The 23,759-nt window shown below is 32.8% G+C and overlaps 3 protein-coding genes across 5 annotated transcripts; all 3 read left to right on the top strand.

Annotated features, from left to right (window-relative positions):
- Positions 1 to 1,483, top strand: LOC123215005. The gene is made up of 2 exons (XM_044635038.1): positions 1 to 624; positions 756 to 1,483. Exons 1-2 carry the CDS (start codon positions 247 to 249, stop codon positions 1,356 to 1,358), a joined length of 981 nt encoding a protein of 326 aa, XP_044490973.1. The 5' UTR covers positions 1 to 246; the 3' UTR covers positions 1,359 to 1,483.
- A 7,454-nt stretch (positions 1,484 to 8,937) lies between these two features.
- LOC123214422 (serine hydroxymethyltransferase 7-like) lies at positions 8,938 to 13,275 on the top strand. Of its 2 annotated transcripts, XM_044634174.1 has the most exons (5): positions 8,938 to 9,464; positions 9,627 to 9,958; positions 11,020 to 11,425; positions 12,505 to 12,606; positions 12,717 to 13,275. In XM_044634174.1, the coding sequence occupies exons 1-5, from the start codon at positions 9,128 to 9,130 to the stop codon at positions 12,938 to 12,940; spliced, it is 1,401 nt and encodes a 466-aa protein (XP_044490109.1). In that variant the 5' UTR covers positions 8,938 to 9,127; the 3' UTR covers positions 12,941 to 13,275. The 2 variants fall into 2 exon arrangements, with proteins under 2 accessions (XP_044490109.1, XP_044490107.1); XM_044634172.1 differs by having other exon boundaries at positions 8,939 to 9,958.
- Positions 13,276 to 16,281: 3,006 nt separating this feature from the next.
- On the top strand, positions 16,282 to 23,697 carry LOC123213797. 2 transcript variants are annotated; one of them, XM_044633383.1, is made up of 12 exons: positions 16,283 to 16,658; positions 17,567 to 17,691; positions 18,102 to 18,249; positions 18,466 to 18,910; positions 19,504 to 19,610; positions 19,766 to 20,552; positions 20,971 to 21,438; positions 21,741 to 21,929; positions 22,008 to 22,235; positions 22,323 to 22,656; positions 22,752 to 22,935; positions 23,039 to 23,697. In XM_044633383.1, exons 3-12 carry the CDS (start codon positions 18,239 to 18,241, stop codon positions 23,520 to 23,522), a joined length of 3,237 nt encoding a protein of 1,078 aa, XP_044489318.1. In that variant the 5' UTR covers positions 16,283 to 16,658; positions 17,567 to 17,691; positions 18,102 to 18,238; the 3' UTR covers positions 23,523 to 23,697. The 2 variants fall into 2 exon arrangements, with proteins under 2 accessions (XP_044489317.1, XP_044489318.1); XM_044633382.1 differs by lacking the exon at positions 18,102 to 18,249 and having other exon boundaries at positions 16,282 to 16,658.
- Positions 23,698 to 23,759: the final 62 nt, after the last annotated feature.

The following is a 23,759-nucleotide window of genomic DNA, read 5'->3' on the forward strand; positions in this document are numbered from 1 at the left end:
AATTTCTTCCTTCTTTCCTTGCTCCCAATTAAACAAAGAAACACAGCAGATTCCCAATCATCCCCTCCACTCTCTAGGAAACACTCATAATTGCACCCAACAATCCTTTTCAATTCACCTCCATTTTTTTCTTCTTTCTTCAATTCTTCCATTTCCAATATAAATATTTCTCAATCTCCATCACCTTTTCCCTCCCACCATCTATTTCTATTTCCCCTTTTTTTTTTTTTCTCTCTTTTCATCATCATGGATCCTTCTTCTTCATGCACTTCCACCACTACTTCTTCCGTTAATGGCTTCTATGCCCTGCTCAACCAAGGCCTTGACGATCTCCATCGCTGTTTCCTTTCCCATAACAACTTCATGTCCATCCAATTCCTCCATAAAGTCTTGTCCTCTCTTCGATACTTCCACTCTCAACTCACCATTTTGGTTCAGAAACTTCACCTCCCCGTCGGCGATAAATGGCTCGATGAATACATGGATGAAAGCTCCAGGCTTTGGGACGCCTGTCACCTCCTCAAAACTGGAGTTTCAGCCATGGAAAACTTTTATTCAACTGGTGCAAATATCGCTTCTTCTCTAGACGCTAACCGCCATTTCAACCCCCAGGTCTCCCGCCAGGTTAGCGTACATGCTGAAATACTATTCACTTTCAGTTCATAAATTGTATTTAATTTTACAGCAAACAGGCCATTAAATTATATTGTATCTTTGGTATTGTTATTTGAATGATGAAGTTTTTATTTTTACAGGCTATTCGAGCGATTATGGGGTGTCAAAGGGAAGCAATAGGATTGGAAGAAGAGAACAAGAGTTTGATAGAGACAAGAGTGGCACCACTATCACTAAGGCTTGATAGGAGCACACTGGTAGAATCAAAATTGAATGCCTTCAATGGATTTAGAGGAGTTCTTTATGCAATGAGAAATGTGAGCAGTTTATTGCTCATGATTTTACTAAGTGGGTTGGTTTTTTACTGGCCAAATTCAAGTTTTTCCCAGGAAGGCTACGAGGGCCAGATAATTTTCGGCTCAGAGTTCATGGTTTCATTAGCGAGGTTGCAGCAAAGAATGGCAAATGAAATGGAACAAAGAGGAGGGCAGGCAGGAGTGATGCTGTTCGAGTTCAGGAAAGCCAAAATCGCCATGGAAGAAATCAAACAAGACTTGGAGAAGATTATAGAGTTTCAAGAATCATCATCACAAGCTGAGATTCAAGAGAAAGTTGAGTGTCTGAAGAGCTGTTTTGGGATACTGAGATGTGGGGTGGAGAGTATAATTGGGCAAATTGATGATCTATTTGATGAAATAGTTGAGGGAAGGAAGAAACTTTTGGACATGTGCACACAAAGATAAAAAGATTTTAAAATTAGAAAAAAAAAAAAAAAGGTAACAGAAATGTGCAGGAGTAATATAGGTTAGAAAAGGCTGGAAAAGAAGCAAGAGAATCAAAGTTTTAATTATAACTTTATTTTATTTTATTTTATCTTTTTTTGGGTACAAATAATTTCTTTTTCTCCTCTTGAAATCACTATATGTTGTTACAATTTATTAAGGAAACCCAGAAAGAAAATTAAAAGAAGAGATTAAAAAAAGGGGCTACCAAGAAAAGCAATATTACTTCTAATTAAAGATGTGAGAAACAAAAAGAATATTTTATTAGATGTAAGACAAGATATAGCTTAAATGGAAAGCAAGGATTTTCATTTTCTCATCCAAAGTAATAAGATTCTTATCCTCTTCCAAGGGAAAAGAGTTGTGAATGATATGCTTCTTAATTTACCTATTTGATCAAGAAATACTACACATCAAATTAAGTGACAAAGACGTTTGCACGGGCAAATTTAGTGTGTTGTCATTATCCACAGGGGAGTGTTATGTATATAAATAATATACATAATTTTATACATAAAAAATAATATATCATCATAGAATTTGATAATTTTAAATTAGAGATAAAATAACATTCAATCACAAAAAATTATGAGCAATACTATGTATACCCACTTTGGATACACAAATGTATACACATTCATATGTGTCATCATATGATTGGTTATTGTTTTATTCTTAATTCAAAATCATCCAATCATATAATGATACATATAAATGTGTATATATTTATGTACCCAAAGTGGGTACATATAGTTTTAACAAAAAATTATATATTTTTTTCAATTGCTTAACTTTTTAACCTTTTTAAGTTCACAAAAAATTGTTATTTTATAGATTTTTAATGCAATATTTCTAAATAAACATATTAATTTTTTTTTATATGTAATATGTCTAAAAGAAATACAAGTAGGTCCTTCTAATAATTTTGAAAAAAGAATTTGATGTATTTTATCAGAAAATATGTTTTTTCCCTTCTCTTAGTTCACTTGTAACACCAAAAATTGCTTGTAAATGGGTGTAAGTGCCTAATAACAGGGGGTAATTTGTCAAGTTTTTATGCCCATTTAAAAGTAAAACATATGTTTAATTTGCCCAATTCATGATGTTATAGAGTGAAAGGGTAATATCTTACCTATCAATTAAAAATAAAATAACGGGAGAAATACTATTTATTTTTTTCTAATCATAGAGAAAAAGTTAAATTTTGAATATATAAATTAGTTATATAGTTATTAAATTAAGTAAATTAAGAATTTAATTTTAAAATATTATTAAAAAAGATTTAAACGTATATTCTGGAATACATAAATAGTCTTATGGTTAGAAGTGGTAATTATTTGGTTTGGAGAGGTAGAGAAAATATGGTTAGTGTATCCAAGATAACAACGGTAAAGAGAGACGGAAGACAAGAGCAACTTCCAAGAAAAGTTAAATGATTTCTCAAAAACTAGAGATTCTTGGTCAAGTGAAAAGAATGATTACACTAAAAAAAGGGAGATATGCTGCGAGTTGCTCTCAACACAATCTCATAAATTTAAAATTAATCAAGGCACTGACACATTTTCAATTGAAATAGAAAAGGAAAGAAAGCATCAATTTTCCTTTTCTATTTCACCTATGCATGGGCCATCTACATTACCTCTTTTTCAAGCTGTCCATTTTTTCCTTCCCCGTTCACATCATTTTGAGCTCACAATTCTTTTCTTCGGAAACTTAAATCTTTAACTAGTATGACTTATTTCTCTTGTGTCTGGCCTTCTTGGGATAGGCTTTTTTTTTTTTTTTTTTTAATAATAATGTTGAGTACCCCACATTTGATGAGAATAAGTTCAATGTGGTCTTGTAACTATGAGGGCAAATTTTCACCCTTTAAGTTAATTTTTAGGTGAGAAAGGTTCAACAATACTATTGTCATTGTGAGGGCCCTATAAATAGTATCTTGAATTTTGAAAAGAGTTGTTTGAATCCAAAAAGTATAAATTATTATTGTATAGCGATGACTTAACTTTTGACTTTTGACTTTTGAAAAGGGTTACCCAAATTCAACAAATACTTATTTTAAAAAGTAAATTTTTAAAAAGATCTTTGGTGTCAAAGGGATTACGCAATAAAAACCTAGCAAATATAAGTAAAGCGATCTAATGTAATACTTGTTATGAAGATAATGCTACTAAAATGTACAAAATAGAGAGAATAAAGAAAAAAAATCATTTTTTTTCATTTTGTAATAATCTTCATTAATATTGAAAAAAAATTTCATCATCTGTCTATGGTTTGTTCTATATTGTTTTTCTATGTAAATACTTGTATTCTTACGCTAAGTGTTTGCGCATTTTATTACATGCGCATTTCTATGTAAATACTTCTAAAGTAGTGATTATTCTTATAAGAAGAGATCCCAATTTCTAAACCTCCAAGGATTAAACAATTTTGATTTTAAGAGTTTCATTTTTGTTCGAAATTTTTTGTCATTCATTGAATGATACACAAGGTCAGAATGTCAATACATAGCTCTCATCATTGTAGCAATTTCATAAAATCTTTGTCATAAGATTTTGTGTGCTCAAGTTTATCGAGCCAAGAGGCACTCTCTGATCTAGTTTGATGATTATGCTACTTCTTTAGTCAAAATTTCATGGCAGCTTTGCGGCTCCTGCGCCAATGTTTTTTTCTTAGCGAAAAGGCCAAATCTAGACCATAAATTGCCCTATATACTTTACACCTAGATTTCTTCTCAATACAAGCAAAATAAAAATTCAGTTCTTATGGGTTCCCTTTTCAAGGAAAAAATAAATAAATAAAGTTAATAACACTTGACTCAAAATCCTAAATTGGAGTTCAATTTCACATATAGATTTCTTGTCAACATGAAAAATTAGTGGGCATTATAATACGATTCATTTGCATGGAAAATTAAGGCTATAGAAAAGCATTAGTAGCAGTAGCATGATTAGATTTATTTGTTAACATGAATTAAACAGTTTAAGCATTTTTTTAGCATTTTAGTGGGAAAAGAAATCTGCCACTACTTGTGCTATTTAGCATAGTTATTAAAAGGCCAAAAGACTTATCCCCACCCAAGGTTAGGTAAAATTTCAAACTTTTATTTATAAAATTTTAAAAATCTAAAATTTATTCGTTATTCAATTTTTGTTAAAATTAAAACTAAAATCATTATTTTATTAATAATATTAAATAAATTATAAAAAATTTTCTTAAATCTAAATCAAATTTACCCTGAACTTTTTTTCATTTTAGGAATTCAAAGTAAAAATATGTGTGGACTTGGGATGGAAGTAGGATGTAGGTGGGCACATAATTGTGGGAATTAAATGTTCCCCTCAGTAGCCCTGCGGTAATATGAAAATGTTTGGGTGAAAAATCTTTTGCAATTTCCATAGAGATTCTCTACGGTAGTGACAGTAAATGACTTATCATGCTACTCGTGAAACAATGATGGAAAAAGTGGGTGGAAGGACAAGGAGAAAAGATAGAAAAATTAAATTATAATATTTCCTTTAAATTATTTCAAAACCAAAAAACATATGAGAAAAAAAAAAAACAACACTTTGAAAAAGCACCATTCTATTATTCTATTCCATCTCATGGGTGCTTTTGTCTGATTCTTGTTTCATTTTAGTTTAAAGTTAGTAATTGGTGTTAATGTTATTGATGATGAAACTTCTTAAAAAGTCTTGTGTCTCAACATCATCTCTTCATTGTCTTTCCTGTTTGCTTTGATTCTCAGTTCCATTATTACTTCTGTTTGATTAATTATACAGTAATCTCAATACTGTGGGTAGAATATATTTTTTTATTCAAAACCCTTCGTGCGGACAGAGAGGAGGATCACGAGATAGAAACACAAAAAATGCCCAAATCTGAAACGAAACAGTAAGGATTTTAGTTATACAAGCACAGGTATTCTATAAATTACTGCCAAAATCAATATCAATTGATATGTTTTTAAGCCAACTAGCCTTTATATAGTCATCCGAAAAAAAAAAAAAAAAACCCTAATTAAGAAAACAAGAGTTCAACAAACTATGATATAAGAAATTTTGAATAAATACCCTTCAATTAGAAACGACCCTATTCGTTTTAGATTTTATATAGCCTTTATATAGATTTTAATTGAACTAAAATAGGCTATGTCTGACAGAAAATTGGGCAAGATATGTGGTTTTAGATTTTATAAGAAAGATAATAGCTTTCATTTTTTTGGTGATGTTTATATGCTACCCATCATCTTAATTTTTCTTTTTGAATTATCGACAAATGAATATGATATTTAGACCTTCAACTAACTCATATTTTATTTTATTTTATTGTCTTTTTCAAATCAATAATTAAAGTTTTGATTCAATCTGATTTTTGTGTTGGGTAGTTTTCCAAATAATGTTTTACTTTGCTTAAATAAAATGCCATCCAAACAATTTTCTTTCAAGGAATTAAACATGTTATCAAACAAGGCCTCGCACAAGGTACTTGGCTTTCTTGACTTTCCACATCTACAAGCCCATGGGCCTGTCGAAGTCCAAATAAAGCCCTCCTTGCCTTGGCCACAAATTATACTAAATCAGATTTTATGTGGATAATCAAAATTCAAACTAATTTAATAATCATTTGCCTATCATTGTATATCTAGTCTTACTGTTTAATGATTTAATATACTTTTCGTTAATGTAATTTTTAGCATCAAGAAGTTGCACATCCCATCCGAATATAGATTTTTCTAACAACTAAATAAACAGAATCAAAGGGATAATGGATTTAAGATGGCACGAAGCAAAAGAATTTAGAGAAATCAATATGCGAATCGGTGCTCTCAACTATTGGAGATAAGGGTGCGTACGATTCATGCCGAGTCCAAACATATTTTAGCTCAAGTTTGATTCAAATAAAAAATAATTTAATTCGAATTCATCGAATCAACATTAAAATTGGTTCGAATTCAGTTTGAATAAAAATGATTCAGTTCAAGTTTAACTCAAATTTATAGTTCGGATATATTGCTCAGATTCATAATTTGAATTCATAACTCATTGACAAAATGATATTGTTTAACAATTATTTAACATAATTTGAATTAATCTACGAATCGAGTTTAAACCGAATCAAATCATCTATTTAACTCACAAGCTTAACTCTTTTTAATTCGAGTTTGATTCGATCTTAGTTTTAAAACGAATTAAATTTCTTAATTTGAACTCGGATTATATTCAAAATAAATAAATTTAAACTAAATTGAATCAAGTTAAATCGATTTTCGAATCCAAACCAACTTAATTTAGACCAAGGACTAATTGGAGAACACCCCTTCTATTGCATAAAGTATGACTTGTTATGTCATTAATGGTGCTCATAGTCAGAGTTCCGCTACGATTATTGATGATCCTTTTCAATTCAAAATAAAAACAACCCAAGTATTTGATTTGTAAAGACAATACTCGAATTAGGTTTAAAAAAACAACTAAAAATATCGAATTTATTGTTGATATAATAATATTTATTTCTTGGTATTCTAGAGTTTTTCATTGTTTTTTTGTGTAACATTTCGCTCTTGTCGTTTTAGACAATTCCATGAAAATAAGATATTACCTATCATTGTTACATCTTTGTATAATCTAGACTTTCTCGTAATCATAAAGTATTATTGCGTATAACCTTGTGTGTTCTAAATTTATCATGTCAATAAACAAGGCATTATGTGTATTTGGAATAAGTATGCCCCAATGTCCATTACTGTAATCTATTGGTATTATGTATTCTTACTTAAAAGAGAATCTAACAACACGGCCGGCTTTGTCTTCATGTTCTTTTATCTACGAAGTCACGACGGCTGAAACTTGTAGTCTAATTTAAGTGCTTATTTTCTAATAATGTCTACTTAGCTATATTAAAGGACAATAGACTTGTTCTTACCAAAGGTTTAATTTATTGTTAAGACACTCACTCATCAGTTGGTAAAATTAATAAAAATTTTTAGTATTAAGATAATAATCATCATTTTATTAATAATATTTAAAAAATTAAATTAAATTTTATTTTCTTATTTTAGTTTTTAAAATTATTAATTTTTCTTTTGCCTAAGTTCTGAAAACTTAATTTTTTTTCCGTAAGGTTTCATTTTTTTCCCCCATTCTTTGATGATCAATATTTGATCAACAACTCTCATATTTCTCTATTAGCTCTAATAACCTATCTTTTTTATCAACACACTCTCTCTCTCTGTCACTCTCTCATTTTAGATGAAGAGATCTTTGTTTTCTATATTCGATTTGTCTTTGGGCCGATGATAGACAAATCAACTCTTCATTGTGCATTAATTTGAAACCCTATGGGTTGTTGGGTCAAGGGTTGTCGATCGATTCGTCTCATCTATTAAGTCAAGACAAATAATGACACAAAGAGTGTATCCATCTCGGAAATCTCTTCGTTTAAAATGAGAGAGAGAGAGAGAGAGAGCCTTTGGAGAAGATGGGATGTTGACATCGAGAGAGAAAGAGAGCGTTGAAGAAGAAAATCGAGAGTTGTCAGTTAGATTCTAGTCACTAAAGAAAGGGGAAAAACTAAATTTTTCAAAACTTAGATTGAGGACAAATTTTTAATTTTTAAAACTAAATTTAGAAAACAAAAAAAAATTTAAAATTTTTAATACATCAATTAAATAATAATTATACCTTTAATATTAACAAAGTTTATTAACTTTAATAGTATAAATAAAAGCATTTATATTTTTAAAATTAAGTGGGTAAAACGTTGATAATAATGGTCTAAACCTTAGGCGGAATAATTCTTTTGGCCTATATTAAATAGCTTTATAGATTGGCAAAATATAAACTCCCCCTTTAAAATTTAAATAAATATATTATATATATAAATAATAATATATTATTATATAATTTAATAATTTAAAATTAAAAATAAAATCACATTTAATTATATAATAAAATATAATTTTATTGAATTTAAATACATCTGTACTGTTGATAAGAGTGATAACCGTTAAGTGCATGTATTGAGTAAAATTAGCATACATATATATAAATAAACCAAAATGTTCAGATTTTTAATTAATAAGATATATTCTAACAAGTAGAAACATGTAATGTAATCATTTAAGAATAATGTTATGTGTACATATTTTTGGTATATAATTTATGTACATAATAATGTGTCATCATATAATTAAGTGATTTTAAAATATGTATTATCGTATGATAAAAATATATTCAATCATATGATAATATTTCATCTATGTATATAAATTATGTATAAAAAATAAGTATACATAGTTTTATTGATAGTTTAATTCAATTTAAAAATAAATAAATTAAAAATTGATCTTAATCTTACCAACTAAAACCGTGGATGAAGCCAGGTGGACAGAGGAAAGGAGAGGCAGAGCGGTCGATGAGCTCCCCTTACAATAAATAAAATATATTATTATTTATATTAAATCTATTAAAACTTACAATTATTTTTTAACCCAAATAAAATAGACTGCAATAATTTCAATCGCCCCTCGTAAATTTCAGTCGTTACATCATGCTTAAAAACTCCAAGCAGACACTGCCTTTGCTCAATCTCCCACTGACCATTTTCGATTTCTCCAAAACCCTCCATGAAATTCCTTCTCAAAAAACGCTGTTCCTTCTCCTTCTTCACCCGCTATTGCCGCTGTTATTGTTGCTGTTATTGTTGCTCTCAGCCTTAAGACTTCTCCAATGGACTTATCATCATCATCGTCATCTTCCCACCACCATTCGAGTGCTCTCTCTTTAGCTCTCGCCTGCCCCTCTTCATCTTCGTACGACACCGAACCCCATGTCACCCTTCAAGAATTTCGGATTATGGGTCAGCCTATGTGCGTCAAACGCCCTGAAACGACACCGTACTGGGGCAACCGGCCGCTGAAAACGGCAGACCCAGAAATTTTTTCCATCATGGAGGAGGAAAAGGATCGTCAACGGAACGGAATTGAGCTTATAGCATCGGAAAATTTTGTGTGCAGAGCCGTTATGGAGGCTCTGGGGAGTCATTTGACCAACAAGTACTCTGAAGGTATGGTTGGAGCTCGATATTATGGTGGCAATGAGTTTATTGATGAAATTGAAAAACTTTGTTGCAAAAGGGCGTTGTCTGTTTTTGATTTAGATAACGAAACTTGGGGTGTGAATGTGCAGCCTTATTCGTGTACTTCAGCGAATTTAGCTGTTTATACAGGGCTTTTGTTGCCGGGTGATAGAATTATGGGACTCGATACGCCATCAGGAGGGAACACTAGCCATGGATATTATTTGCCGAACGGGAGGAAAGTGTCTGCAGCTTCAATTTTCTTTGAGAGTTTGATGTATAAGGTAAATCCGCAGACTGGTTATATTGATTATGATAAGTTGGAGGAGAGGGCTTTGGAGTATAGGCCAAATATTTTGATTTGTGGAGGGAGTTCATATCCGAGGGAGTGGGATTATGCAAGGTTTAGGCAGGTTGCTGATAAGTGTGGGGCAGTTTTAATGTGTGACATGGCTCAAATTAGCGGACTTGTGGCAGCGAAGGTGTGAATTTTACCTTACTTTGATCGGTAGAGTGTTGATTTTGGATGTTTATGTGCATTTGGGATTGGTTGCTTTGTTGCCATTGTCATTGGTGTTGGTAGCTTTCTTGGACTTGTATTTTGCATTGTAGCCTTGATTTGAACGAGAGTGGTTCTGTTTACCATTGTTGTTGTTGTTGACTGACGTTGGATGGAGTTTTGCTCACTCTGCGTTGGATATTGTTATCAAGGCTTGTACATGTTGTTATCTTTCTAGGGTTTTATGGCAAATTGAGTTACAAAATATCTTATGTTATTAATTATAATGAAATGATGGGAAACTTGCCTCTTCATGCTTTTGTTTGAATGAAAATGAATCACTTCAGTACTGTTGTTGTTTTATATTGATGTTTGAGTGGATTTTGTTCAGTTGCCATTCAATGTTGTTAATAAGGCTCAAATAATCTACTGTTTTCTGAAATCAAAATTGTGTTTTTCTTTTACAGGGCTATATAGAAAATTAAATTACAAAATCCAAATGTTATGATATATGCATGAAATGACAGACAGCCCTCCTCATTGTAGCTTATATTGTGAGAACTGTGGTGCTAATGTTCCTAAGTATTCTTTAACTCATTTCTGTAGTTAGTTTCTTTGGTTTGAATTCTAGCATAAGCTTCTTAGTATTATGTGGACCGCCACCTTAGTATAATTACAGAAACAGTAAAGAAGTTAATTATTTAATGTTTTTCGCAGCCTCTGCTCTGGCCTCTGGGGTGCTGGGGCAACAAGATGCTTTCTTATGCCCGGATGAGTTTATCTGCAAATATGAAAGCATTATATTTCTAGTGTCAGATTTACTAATGATAATGAATTCTAGCCTTTGAAGTTTGAGGATAATCAAATAATACTGAAATCTATCATATTTATGTGGGTGGACATGGAATTTCGTTTTTCAATGGCCTATATTACCTTGTTTAAGCAATGATTTGGGAATGTTTTCTTTTGTTGAGAAAAGCATATTAAATTCTTTTATTTGATTTTACTTTGAATTTTATCTTATAACATATGCTGTTTACACAGGAATGTGTTAGTCCCTTCAACTACTGTGACATTGTTACTTCAACTACTCATAAAAGCCTTCGAGGTCCTAGGGGTGGTATAATTTTTTATAGAAGAGGTATAAAGCCAAGAAAGAGAGGGATCCTTTTAAACCAAGGTGTTGAAAGCGATCGATATGACTTGGAGGATAAGATAAACTTCGCTGTCTTTCCATCATTACAAGGTGGACCACATAATAACCACATTGCTGCTCTTGCTATAGCCTTAAAGCAGGTGGCTTCACCTGAATACAAGGCATATATGCAGCAGGTGAAGAAGAATGCACAATCATTAGCAAACGCATTGCTAAGAAGAAACTGTAGGCTAGTAACTGGAGGCACAGACAACCATTTGTTACTTTGGGATATAAGGCCTCTTGGATTAACAGGTATAGAGTATGTATATCTGTGTGTGTGTGTGTGTGTGTGTTTCTTTCCTTTTTGCATTTTTTCTCTTCTATATTTTTACTTTATAAAATTAAGAATATGCAATATTGATTTGTCTTGTACTGCAATTCGCATATGTATTCCATTGCCTTGTTTTTTTGTTTTTGGTTTATGAGCTGTGTTTTTTGAAGTTGAACTGACGTATTTGTTAACTTTCATATTTCTTATGAATTTTACTTTTCATGAGATTACTTCATTAGTTTGGTTCAGAAAATGCACAGTATAAGGATAATAAGATTAGGCATCCCAGGAAAGATTGTATATGAGCTGGACTTGATTAGTCTGGTTTGGAAAATCCTGCTCATATATGCCTTATATGTCATATAAGGCATATGTGAGCTGGATTCCAGAAAAGATTATTTTATCAAAAACTTTAATGATAATCAAGCCACTCTTTTTGTCCCCCTTTCATTTGGACGGTATAGATAAGTATCTGGCTACCATATGCTATGATGAGTAGGATCTCTAACCAAGGCTGAGGTTAAAAGCTATAGACTTTGAGATAATATTTTGTTTGAAGACTTCAATTTTTGTTGTATGAGGTTAGGGCAGGTGGTTCTTAACAATTATGCGGGTGTCCACCAACCGATCTGCGATAAGCATAACCTTTTTATTTTGGTATCCTATGACTTTATAATCCTTCCTTAAGCATATGTTTCTAATCCTCATATTTCGCGGGCTAAATATGTTTGAGACATCAACAAAAATCATGTATGGGTGGATAACTCTCCATTTTGTTTGTAGTCGTGTTTTACATTAATAATATTGTTGTTTTTGCCAAGTAAGTCCCATTTTATCCTTTTAGAGTTCATGCTTCAGTCGATGCATGATTTAAATTTATGACGTAGTCACAACTCCCATCGAATGAAACTGCTTCTCTTTGTTTCAGTGTCACAATTTTTATCATCACTGAATTTGTTTGCTTCTGTTTGTAATGTTGCATATACCTGCAAGCCATCAAAGACCAATTGCTTTCTTGAGTTGGAATGCCTCATCTAATTATCCTTATACTGTCTTATAGGTAAATATTATGAGAAGGTTTGTGAGCTCTGTCATATTACTCTCAACAAAGTAGCTATTTTTGGTGACAATGGTGCCATTACACCCGGAGGAGTAAGAATCGGTTAAGTGTGGATCTCATAAGTATTCAGTTTCAACTCTATTATCATTCACTTGTATTTTTGTAAGAGATGTTTCTGCTGTTTAACTTGTATTAGCTTTCAATACCCACAGGTACTCCTGCCATGACATCAAGAGGTTGCCTTGAGTCGGATTTTGAGACCATGGCTGACTTTCTCCTTAGAGCTGCACATATTGCAATTATGGTGCAGCGTGAACATGGGAAATTGCAAAAGGGTCTTCTGGAGAGTCTCCATAGCAACACGGATATTTTAGAGCTTCAGACACAAGTCGAAGCTTTTGCAACTCAGTTTGCAATGCCGGGTTTTGACATTTGACAGGGTTTTGAAGATATTCTGTCCGAGCTTCTATGTTTTATCCATCTGCTGTCATAAACATCTCTGCAACTTCTTCCATGGGTTAACCTTCAATCACAAAGGATCACAGCATGGCGGAGATATTGTTACCTTTTCATTGGCACTCTTCCAAAATTTGATTGGGAGGAAAGATTACGGCGACATAAAAGTGATCGATTCTTGAGTCATTCTTAATCCCTTGAAGCCCCAAATTCTTTCTAGCAATTACTATTTTTGGATAAAGTGAGCACCTTGCCAGTTCGATAAACTTTATATTCACCTGTACAATTGTTAATATACATACATGTTACATGTCACGTCAGCTGTAAAAGTGTCCCTCTTGTCTCCTGCCACCGCAGCCTCTCACTTTTTCAACATGGGGCCCCAGTAGTGGAGCCCATCTCATCTAGTAGAATCCGCGTCTGCCGAGCTCTGGACACGTGTTTATTCACACGCGGTTCTCGTGGAGGCAGCTGAATTAGCTTAGGCCAGACCACGCGCAGCACCTAACTTGGCTGCGGAAGCGTGTCATACAGACATGGGTTTCTCGAAATTTTCTGCAACTTTTGCGGTGGCCTAAAGCGTTTGACAAGTGAGTGTTAGAATGAGCGAGTAGTATAGTAACTAATATACTCTCGCGAGTGGGACTAAGAGTTTCAGAATGTGCTCAGATGAGATGTAGACGTTTCCTTGGCTGACCTGGCTACCGCTCGCCGAAAGGACGAGTCACGTCGCAGCGTAAATGACGATCTTAACCCAACGTGTTAATCAATCAATTAATTAATACGCTCGTTTCAACTTGAAGGATAAAAATCAATATGTATTTTTTTAATTTTAAACTATATAATTACCTGATAATAATAATAATAATAATAATAATAATAAACTTATAAATTTTGTAAATGTGCACATCAATTAAAATTTTGAAAGAAAACAATAAAATATGATAAAATAAATTTAAAAATTTAATGTATATAAATTACATCAAACTCATTTTATCTTTAATTATTTTAAAATAAATTAATATTTATGATATATAAAACGAAGATTTTGTCAAGATATATTATGTATAAAATACTTTTGAATATTATATAATAATTTACAAAAAATGTTAATATTGTATTTAAAATAAAATAATAATTGGAGTCAACAAAATTAAAAAAAAAAATTGGTGGGTAAATAGTATCATTCAACAAATAAAAACTGCAAATGGTGATTTATGCTAAACAAATAAATAAGTAAATTATAAAGTCAAGCCTTCTTGTTTGATCCCCTGTACCATATAAGACATGGTCTAGCAATATTAAGTTAATTTTAAGAACCTCTTATAATTATATTCTAAACAATATAATTAGTTTAATTATATTGTTTATTTTATATTAAGGAAAGTGGGGGGCCAATATCATGAGGTTATTATAAATTATATTGATATTGACTATGCTTTAAACCTTTTTCTATTTCATACAGCTCATTACCAACTACATGAAAGTCTCACATATTAATTATTTATTTTTTTTCTAACATATTTATGTTCAAATTGGTGATGATCATTGAATATTGATTATTAATTCAATAAGTGTATGATTTGGAATTTAGGTTTACACTATGTTCATCAAATGAGGATCATATTATAAAATTCAACATTTATTTCACATAACAAATTATACATGTTCATCATAGTAGTTGAATCGAATATCAAAAACTAAAATTTTTGCATTGTATATTGTGTATTGTCGTATGATATGTCTTTTAAAAAATAAAATAATAAAAAATTATAATTGATACATCCTCATTTTAAAAAATATCATAACCAACTATAAAATTTAAGAAATTTTTCATATACAATCCTGCTGCAATATTATTTTCTCTAAAAATATGTATCGATCTATATTGATAATATATATCGTATCATAAAATGTGTTCACTGTATCGTATTAATTTGATATACTTTATAATATATTATATCATATTATATACCATAAAATACTGATAACTATGATGATCATATTAAATTTATATTGAAAGATTGCATTATTTTGTGCATGACATAATTTTGTAATACAAATTTTAGTTCTATGATTTAATGCTATGCAAAGGATTTATCAGGAATATTAGAGATAATTATTTATGGTCAACTTCTAGAATACTTTCGATAAAACAATACTATACGTAATCATTTTGAGTATACAAATATATATACTCATTTTACTTTAAATACATAAATGTGTACACACTTATATGTATCATTATATGATTGAGTGTTACTTTATCTTTAATTTAAAATCTTCTAATCACATTATGATATACATAAAGTATATACATATTTATATACTCAAAATATGTATACATAAATTTTTTGATCATTAAAAAAATAATGCCCTGTTAATAAATTAACATATAAAAAGAAAACACAGCACAACTTTAGGAATAATAAATTTATAACATTAAAGGTAGAATTAATATTTAATATTCATGTCATGCCTTATATCATATGCTTGTTTTGATAAGTGTATTGCTTTGAAGTGTTGCTTTCAATATTATTTTATTAATCTTAAAAAAATTAAGCTTTTTCAAGAATATTTTGCCTTCATTTCAACTAAAGAAAACAAGGATGAGTAAAGAGGAAAATATGTTGAGTATTTGGGTGGACATTCCATAATGAATTATTTATTGTATGGTTGACAACTAAGCCTAAGGAAATTAGATTGATTATTGAAGCAAATTATTTTTGTGACTTCTACCTAACCCTAACCCTAACTCATGCAATTCAACCAAACCAACTAACTTTTAGACTTTGCCCAACAAAATTAATTTCCATTTTCAATTTGATAATGCAGGGCCTCTTTTATGGATGGTGATGATAGACTATTTTGGTATTTTTATTTATAAATAATAAAAATTATAATATTTTTTATTATTATCGATAATATCACAAATAATATTAAAAGTATTTAGATTATTAATTAAAAAATTGTAAATATAATTTTGATTTTGTAATAATTTTAACCTTATTTATTAATTTTTTTAAAATAAAAATATTTTTTATTTTTAATTTAATTAATATAATAAATAATAATATAAAATTATTATATAAAAGGTATTTAAATAAAATAATATATTAATATTTTTTATTATAACTATTAAATAATATTTTAGATGGTGTTTTTATAATAATGATCCATTTTTAATAATAAATATAAGTGATCTCAGGGGTATTTAAGTCCAAAAAAATATGAAATTTACATCGCCTGGATTCAACGTACTGTTTCGCCAAAAGCCTTGCGTGTCAAATACCCAGATAAATAAATTCAATCGCACACAAAACAAACACAACACGCTTCATCACTCTTCCATCGTCTTCATAAAAATGCTCCAAAATTCTTCTCTGTTTCTCTTTTAAACCAAATCAGCTCAATTGCCTAGAATCAATTTTCACTAGTCTCGCCTCGTCAGTTCCTAGCTTCCAAATTATTTGATCAAAATTTTATCCCTTTATGTGTTAGTTATGGCTGAAACGGAGAGAGTTGCGGGTTTTGCCATGGAATTTTCTCTCAGTGATGAAACCGCCGAAATGTCTTCGTTTTCTTCGCCAATCAGAGTCCCTGGGAGGATTCGGAAGAGGCTTTTGAACGAAAATAAAAGTCCTTGCACTGTTGAAGAAATTGAAGCCAAGCTTCGACTTGCTGATCTTCGCAGACAGGTTTAACTCTATTTTCAAGTTCAGTATGTTATTCTGTGATGAATTTGAGAAACTTAAAAACCCATATATTTTTATTGCTGATTATTTACTATGTGATGAAAATTTTCTTTCTTTGTTTCTTTTCTTTCTTTTTTTTTTTTGGATTCTTTTCTTATAAATTGAACGATGTATAATTCTTCTAACATTAGGAGAGACCATGGATAAATTTTTTTGTTGTGTTATATGTGATGAAAATTCTGATTTGAAAGTAATTCATGATTTTTTTAAAACTAGCCTTGTTTTTTTTTTTTTGGGTTTTCTTGTACTTTAAGTTAGGTAGGTATCATGGACTGCGAGTTTAGCTTCGGAATCTTTGTAATTATTTCTTGGTTTTGAGTTGTGGAAAATTGGAAGATTTAAATACTCAAATTGGTTGTTTTTATCTGGGTAAAGTTTTGTAAAATCTTTATTTTGAATTTTTACTTTTGTTTGGTAAGGTGGGTGATCCTTGTCGTTGAATTTCCTTTGCACTTTTTTATTTGGTATGTTTTGCACATGGGCTTGTCCCTCCCTGTGAAAATTATGGTTGATTTTTTTTTTTTAAAGAAATGTTCTTTTCACATTCTTTATACTTCTATTGTTTTCTGCTTTCTTTTTCTAGTGATAGATTAGGATTATCTGGTTAGTTTGAAAATTTTCCTTATTTGAGTTGAGCATGTTTACTTTCTTTTTATGGTAATAGCATCTTTTGTTTCTGTTTTTTTTATTCTTTGCGGGTTTGTCTGGTTAATATTCTTTTCTTTGAGTGGTTGTAACAATATTTTGCATTTTGGTTTGAAAGGTTTCCCTCTTTGTATAGTTTGATTTAGCTAAATGTAAGCTTAACTGAAATTAGCATTTGTCTAATACCCTTTTTCTTTTGAGTGCAGCAATTCTATGAGAAGTTATCAAGCAAGGCTAGATCGAAGCTGAGGAGCCCTTCACAGTCCTCATCTCATGAGGAGGACCTTGGTCAGCGTCTTGAAGCGAAGCTTCAAGCAGCCCAGCAGAAGAGGTAAAAACTAAAAGCTGTATTAGATTTTAACAGTCCACGGGTATTTAACATGTTGATATTGACTAAGTTTTTCTGAGAAATCAAGTCTAGTAAGTCCCCACACTCTTCATTTTGGTCCCAGCCTTATCTGAATTGTGTTTCTTTGATCATCCTACTTTACCGATGGGTCTTGCTTGGTTGTGGGAGTCTCACTGTGAGAGTATGATTACACTTCTCTTCTTCAAATATTTTGTGGCCCACCCTTTTGTGAATGTATCCTTGTTCTGTTTATAAAAGCTTTTAACTTGGATTAGAGCAATTATTGTACTATCTTTATTATTTTACTTGATAGGGTTTATGATCTTGATTACTTGTCTTTGTTATCCTTTTTATTTCCTGCCCCTATCATATTCCATTTTGGCTCTAATTAGGTGCATGTTGAGATTCTTCTGTACACAAAGGTCAATCAAAGCAATTCCTTTCTAATTAGGGCAACAATGATGACTATAATTGTTGATTCTATAGGAGAATCACCATAGCAAATTGATTGCAACCTTGTCAACTAGAGATGTTGTTGTGGTAATAGCATTTCTGTTAATAAGTATAATTTCAATGTCAATAAAACTATGTGCATAAACAATGATGTGTCACTATGTGATTTGGTGTTGTTTTATCTTTAATTTTCAACTATCCAATCATATGATGACGCGTCGTTGTTTGTGTATGTAACACTACTCTTTCAACACTTTATGATTGATTTAAGTTTGCAAGCTGACCCACTGTTGAATTCAACAGGCTAAGCATTTTGGCAAATGCTCAGATGCGTCTGGCTAGGCTAGATGAGTTGCGACAAGCAGCTAAAACGGGGGTAGAAATGCGCTATGAGAGGGAACGTGAGATTCTTGGCTCAAAAGTGGAATCTAGGGTTCAACAGGCAGAGACCAATAGAATGCTTATCCTCAAGGCTTACAGCCAAAGAAGGGCCAAATTAAAGGAGCGGTCATCTCAGTCATTGCTGCGAAGGATGGCTCGTGAAAGCAAGTATAAGGAGCTTGTGTGTGCTGCAATCCACCAGAAGCGAGCAGCTGCTGAGAAGAATCGACTGCTATTGTTGGAAGCTGAGAAGAAGAGGGCACGTGCTCGGTTTTTGAAAGTTAGGCGGGTAGCTAAGATTGTCTCTCACCAACGTGAGATTGAAAGGAGGAGAATTAGTGATCAGTTGGAAGATCGATTGCAAAGGGTATGCATATTTTTGTGTTTCTTGATCTATCTTCTTAGGGTGTGTTTTGTTTGGGTCATGTTTTATTATCAAAATTGAAATATTACCTCGAAGATAGATTATCTAGAAAATTATTAGGTATACATTATTATTATGTTTGATAAAATTTGGTAAAAATTGATAGGTATAAATAATTATTATGTTTGGTTAAAGAGAATAAAAGAATGTTAGTATATTATTTTACTTAAATGTCTTTAGGTATAATTATTCTAAACATTTTTTATGTTACTTATTATATTAATTGAAAATGAAGTTATCTAAAAAATAATAAATAAGGATGTAATTATAATAAAATGAAGATTACTTTGATAATATTTAAATACCTAAAATGAAGGTGGTAATAAAATTATCACTTATATTATCTGTTACATTACCATTGGTAATAGAAGATTACTGGAATATTTTATTACTTATAAACCAAACAAAGTAATGTAAGTAATAAAAAATAGATTATCAAAGTAGTCTTTCTTTACCCTCAACCAAACCCCCACCTTATTCTTTCTTCCCTCCACCACTTAACCTTCTATATTCTTTTTGAATTTATATGATATCAGGCAAAGTTGCAAAGAGCAGAATACTTAAGGCAGAGAGGACGGCTGAGTAATCCTGTTTCTTTTAGGATGTGCAAACAGGCCGATCACCTTTCCAGAAAATTAGCGAGGTATACAAATTTGAATGTCCTTTTTGAGGGTTCAATAAATTAGTTCTAATCCTTGAAGATAAGTTTCTTTCCTCAGCCATGTCATTTAGGTGATGTTTTAGCGGTTGAGTTTGATGATAAGATTTGAAACCTTATAGGTATATTATTTGTGCTAGGTTCTGGAGGCAATTTCGTAATCAGAGGAGAACTACCTTGGAGTTGGCAAAAGCTTATGATGCCTTTAAGATAAATGAGAGTGCTGTCAAGTTGATGCCGTTTGAACAGTTGGCCATTCTGATTGAGTCAACTGGTACCCTTCAAACTGTGAAAGCTCTACTTGACCGGCTTGAGAGCCGCCTTAAAATCTCCAGGGCTGTTGGTGCTGTTGACAGTCATACATTCACTTTAGATAACATTGATCACCTTCTTAAAAGAGTTGTTTCCCCCAAGAGAAGACCTAATTCTCGAATTCCTCTAAAAAGCAGAGAGGCAAAGAAAGTAGGTTCCTCTAGGATGGCAGGCAGATGTCCATCTAAATTGTCAAGGTATCCAGTGAGAGTAGTTCTTTGTGCTTACATGATTTTGGGCCACCCAGATGCGGTGCTCAGTGGTCAAGGAGAGCGCGAGATTGCTCTGGCCAAATCTGCAGAAGAATTTGTTAGACAGTTTGAGATGTTGATAAAGATTATACTGGAGGGGCCAATACAGAGTTTTGATGAAGAGTCTGACTCTTTGCTGCCAAAACGGTGGACCTTCAGGTCTCAGCTTGCTGCATTTGATAAAGCATGGTGCTCCTATTTGAATTGCTTTGTGATGTGGAAAGTTAAGGATGCTAAGTCATTGGAAGATGATTTGGTGAGAGCTGCATGCCAGCTTGAACTCTCTATGATTAAAAAATGCAGGATGACTCCAGATGGAGAAAATGCTGCTCTTACTCATGATATGAAGGCTATTCAGAAACAGGTATTGATATCATTTTCATGGAAACCTCACACTATGACATGAATAAGTTTTAGAAACTCAATGGACGAAGCCACTTCTACATTTTAATTTGGAGCAGAGTTTACTACTTACATCTAATTCTGTTCATAATCAAGAGGCATTTTCATATCAATAAAACTATGTGCACCTAAAAGTGAGTACCAAGATGATATGTTATTATGTGATTGGGTGATTTTTTTATTAAGGATAAAGTAACACCGAATCACATTATTGTGGTACTCATTTTAGATGCACGTAGCATTGCTCCTTCCACATTTGAAAGATCTCTGCACAGTAGGCATGTTGATTATGAAGAGGGTTAAAGTTCTGTATCCCCATTCTTGACTATATATGTTCTCTATACTAATATAAGCTACTTGATCAACTTTGTTTCATGCAGGTTACTGAGGACCAAAAACTTTTAAGGGAAAAAGTACATCATCTCGGTGGAGAAGCTGGGATTGAGCGCATGGAATTTGCACTATCTGAAACAAGATCCAAGTATTTTGAAGCAAAGGAAAATGGAAGCCCAGTTGGGTCTCCCATCACAAACTTTTTAACCCCCAGTCCATCTAGTTCCCCTGCTGTTCCTCCATCTGTTGCTAGTGTTGATAGCAGAAGTGATCTGACTGAGGGTGTTGAAAGACCAAGCACTGTTGTTCGCTCCTTATTTAAGGAGAATACATCCCCGCCCAAAGGAATTGGTTTCTCTGCACCTGGTAACAGCCACAAAGATGGTCAGTTGGTTTCATCTGTTGAAAAACAGACGGTCACTGAGAATGAATTGATCGTTAATGAATTTGTCCATAACCACCGTGCTTTTGTTGATAGCTCCAGCATCACCGATGACAATCAAAACAGTATCAAGGTCAGTGCAGTTTTTTGTTATTAAATATTTATTCCTGACGTGATGGCTGGTTTATGGGGAACTGTATAGTTGTCGGCTGATCAACACTTTTTCTTATTTCTAAAGAACCTAGAGTTCACCCTATTACTGCCTTCTTCCTTTTTTGAGTTTCTGTGTGGACAATTATAATGCTGTTACAACTACCACCAGCATCTGATTCTGGAAAGCCTCGGTTTAAATTTTGGAAATGCCAATGGTCGCCGGTTGTTTGATTCACTATGATGATAATTTAAAGTTTGACACTGATATGTTGCATTTGGCAGGCCAAGATAAGAGAGACAATGGAGAATGCTTTCTGGGATGGCATCATTGAATCCTTGAAACTAGACGAGCCTAAATATGACCGGGTTATTCAACTAGTGAAGGAAGTGAGGGATGAAATATGTGAGATGGCTCCTCAGAGCTGGAAAGAAGAAATTACTGAAGCTATTGATCTGGAAATTCTTGCTCAGGTAGTAGCTATAGACTTATGCCACTGCTGTGTCACACAATGCCATTAATTCTAATTGGTGGTTAATTTTTTCCCTCAGGTTCTGAATTCGGGTAACCTGGACATTAATTATCTTGGAAGGATTCTGGAGTTTGCCTTGAGCACTTTGCAGAAACTCTCTTCTCCCACCAAGGATGATGAGATGAAGACCAATAACCAGAATTTACTGAAAGAGTTAACTGAGATATGTCAGGCCGGTGATGGATCAAATTATTCACCTGTTATTGCAATGATCGGGGGTTTGCGCTTTGTTCTAGAGCAGATTCAGGTGAGTGTCTGTTTTTTTTTTTTTGGGTCCATGAGTTGAATCATTTAATTGCATAGTGGTAGTATGATATGGAATTATTTCTGTCAGGCTCTTAGGCAAGAGATAAGCAAAGCACGCATAAGACTCATGGAGCCTTTGTTGAATGGGCCAGCTGGTTTTGCCTACCTTAGAAAAGCTTTTGCAAACTGTTATGGACCCCCCTCTGATGCCTACAGCTCTTTACCGTTGACTTTACAGTGGCTTTCATCTGTGTGGACTTGCAAAGATCGGGAGTGGGATGAGCACATGAATTCTCTTTCAGCTTTGGCAAGGCATGAAAGTGTGTCTGGAAGGGCTCTGCCTTCTACCACCCTGAGAACTGGTGGAAGCTTTCTGGTCAAAACAGGTGAAAGCCAAAATACATCTTCCTCTTGTACTTCAGGTAAGAATTTGATTTCCAGGGAGCCTTTTAGTGTTACAGGAGTGAGTTTATAAACATTTTTCTTAACTCATTGTCTTACCCCCTTTCTGGATCAGATATTCAGCAACCAGAATGTAAGGGAGAAAAACTTGATTTGTCAGTGAGGCTTGGCTTGTTGAAGTTAGTAAGTAGGATCTCTGGTCTAACACAAGAATCTTTGCCGGAAACTTTAGTGCTTAACCTCTTGAGGTTGAGAGCTCTTCAGGCTCAGATTCAGAAGATTATTGTAGTTTCCACCAGGTTTGTGACTTCAGAAATTCTTTCCCAGCCTCAATATAGAAACATCATCTTTTTATGAGCTTACCTGATATATCATGTTTTAATTCTGTTATTTCAATTGCAGCATTCTCGTCTGCCGGCAAACCCTCCTCAGTGAGCAGGCGGTAACCAGCCTTGCAGACATGGAAAATATAGCATCTAACTGCACTGCAAGATTATTGGAGCTCTTAGACCGCATTGAAGATGCAGGAATTGAAGATATTGTTGAAGTAATTGGTGGAGTGTCTAGCGATGATGGCAAGGCAGTAGATTCTGATAAGCTTCAAGTGAGAAAGGCAGTAATGACCAGGATGCTGGCAAAAAGCTTGCAAGCTGGAGATGCAGTATTTGAAAAGGTATCTCGCGCTGTTTATCTAGCTGCAAGAGGAGTTGTGCTTGGGGGAAGTGGAAGCAATGGAAGAAAGTTGGTAGAAATGGCCCTCAGGCAGATTGGAGCTGTAAGCCTTACTGAAATGGTGGTGGAAGCTGCTGAAGTTCTGGTGGTGGCAGCCACTGTCTCTGTTCGTGTTCATGGGCCATGGTATGTAAACCTAACAGATAACATGTGATGGGGTTGTGAATTTGTGAAGAACTTGTGCATAATATTGGTGTGTAAAGCTTTAGTTACAGTGTATGTAGAGTGCACACATTATTTGATCTGATTAAATGGGAAAATATCACTTTGTAATTAAAACATGATGTAAATAGTGTTCAGAATAATTGTTAAAACACTCTGTCGTCTCACATCTTCAATGCATCATCATCCCATCTACTTTACTTGATGCATGTTGTTGACAGCAATTAGG

Source organism: Mangifera indica, chromosome 4, assembly GCF_011075055.1.
Source record: "Mangifera indica cultivar Alphonso chromosome 4, CATAS_Mindica_2.1, whole genome shotgun sequence".
Taxonomy (NCBI): Eukaryota; Viridiplantae; Streptophyta; class Magnoliopsida; order Sapindales; family Anacardiaceae; genus Mangifera; species Mangifera indica.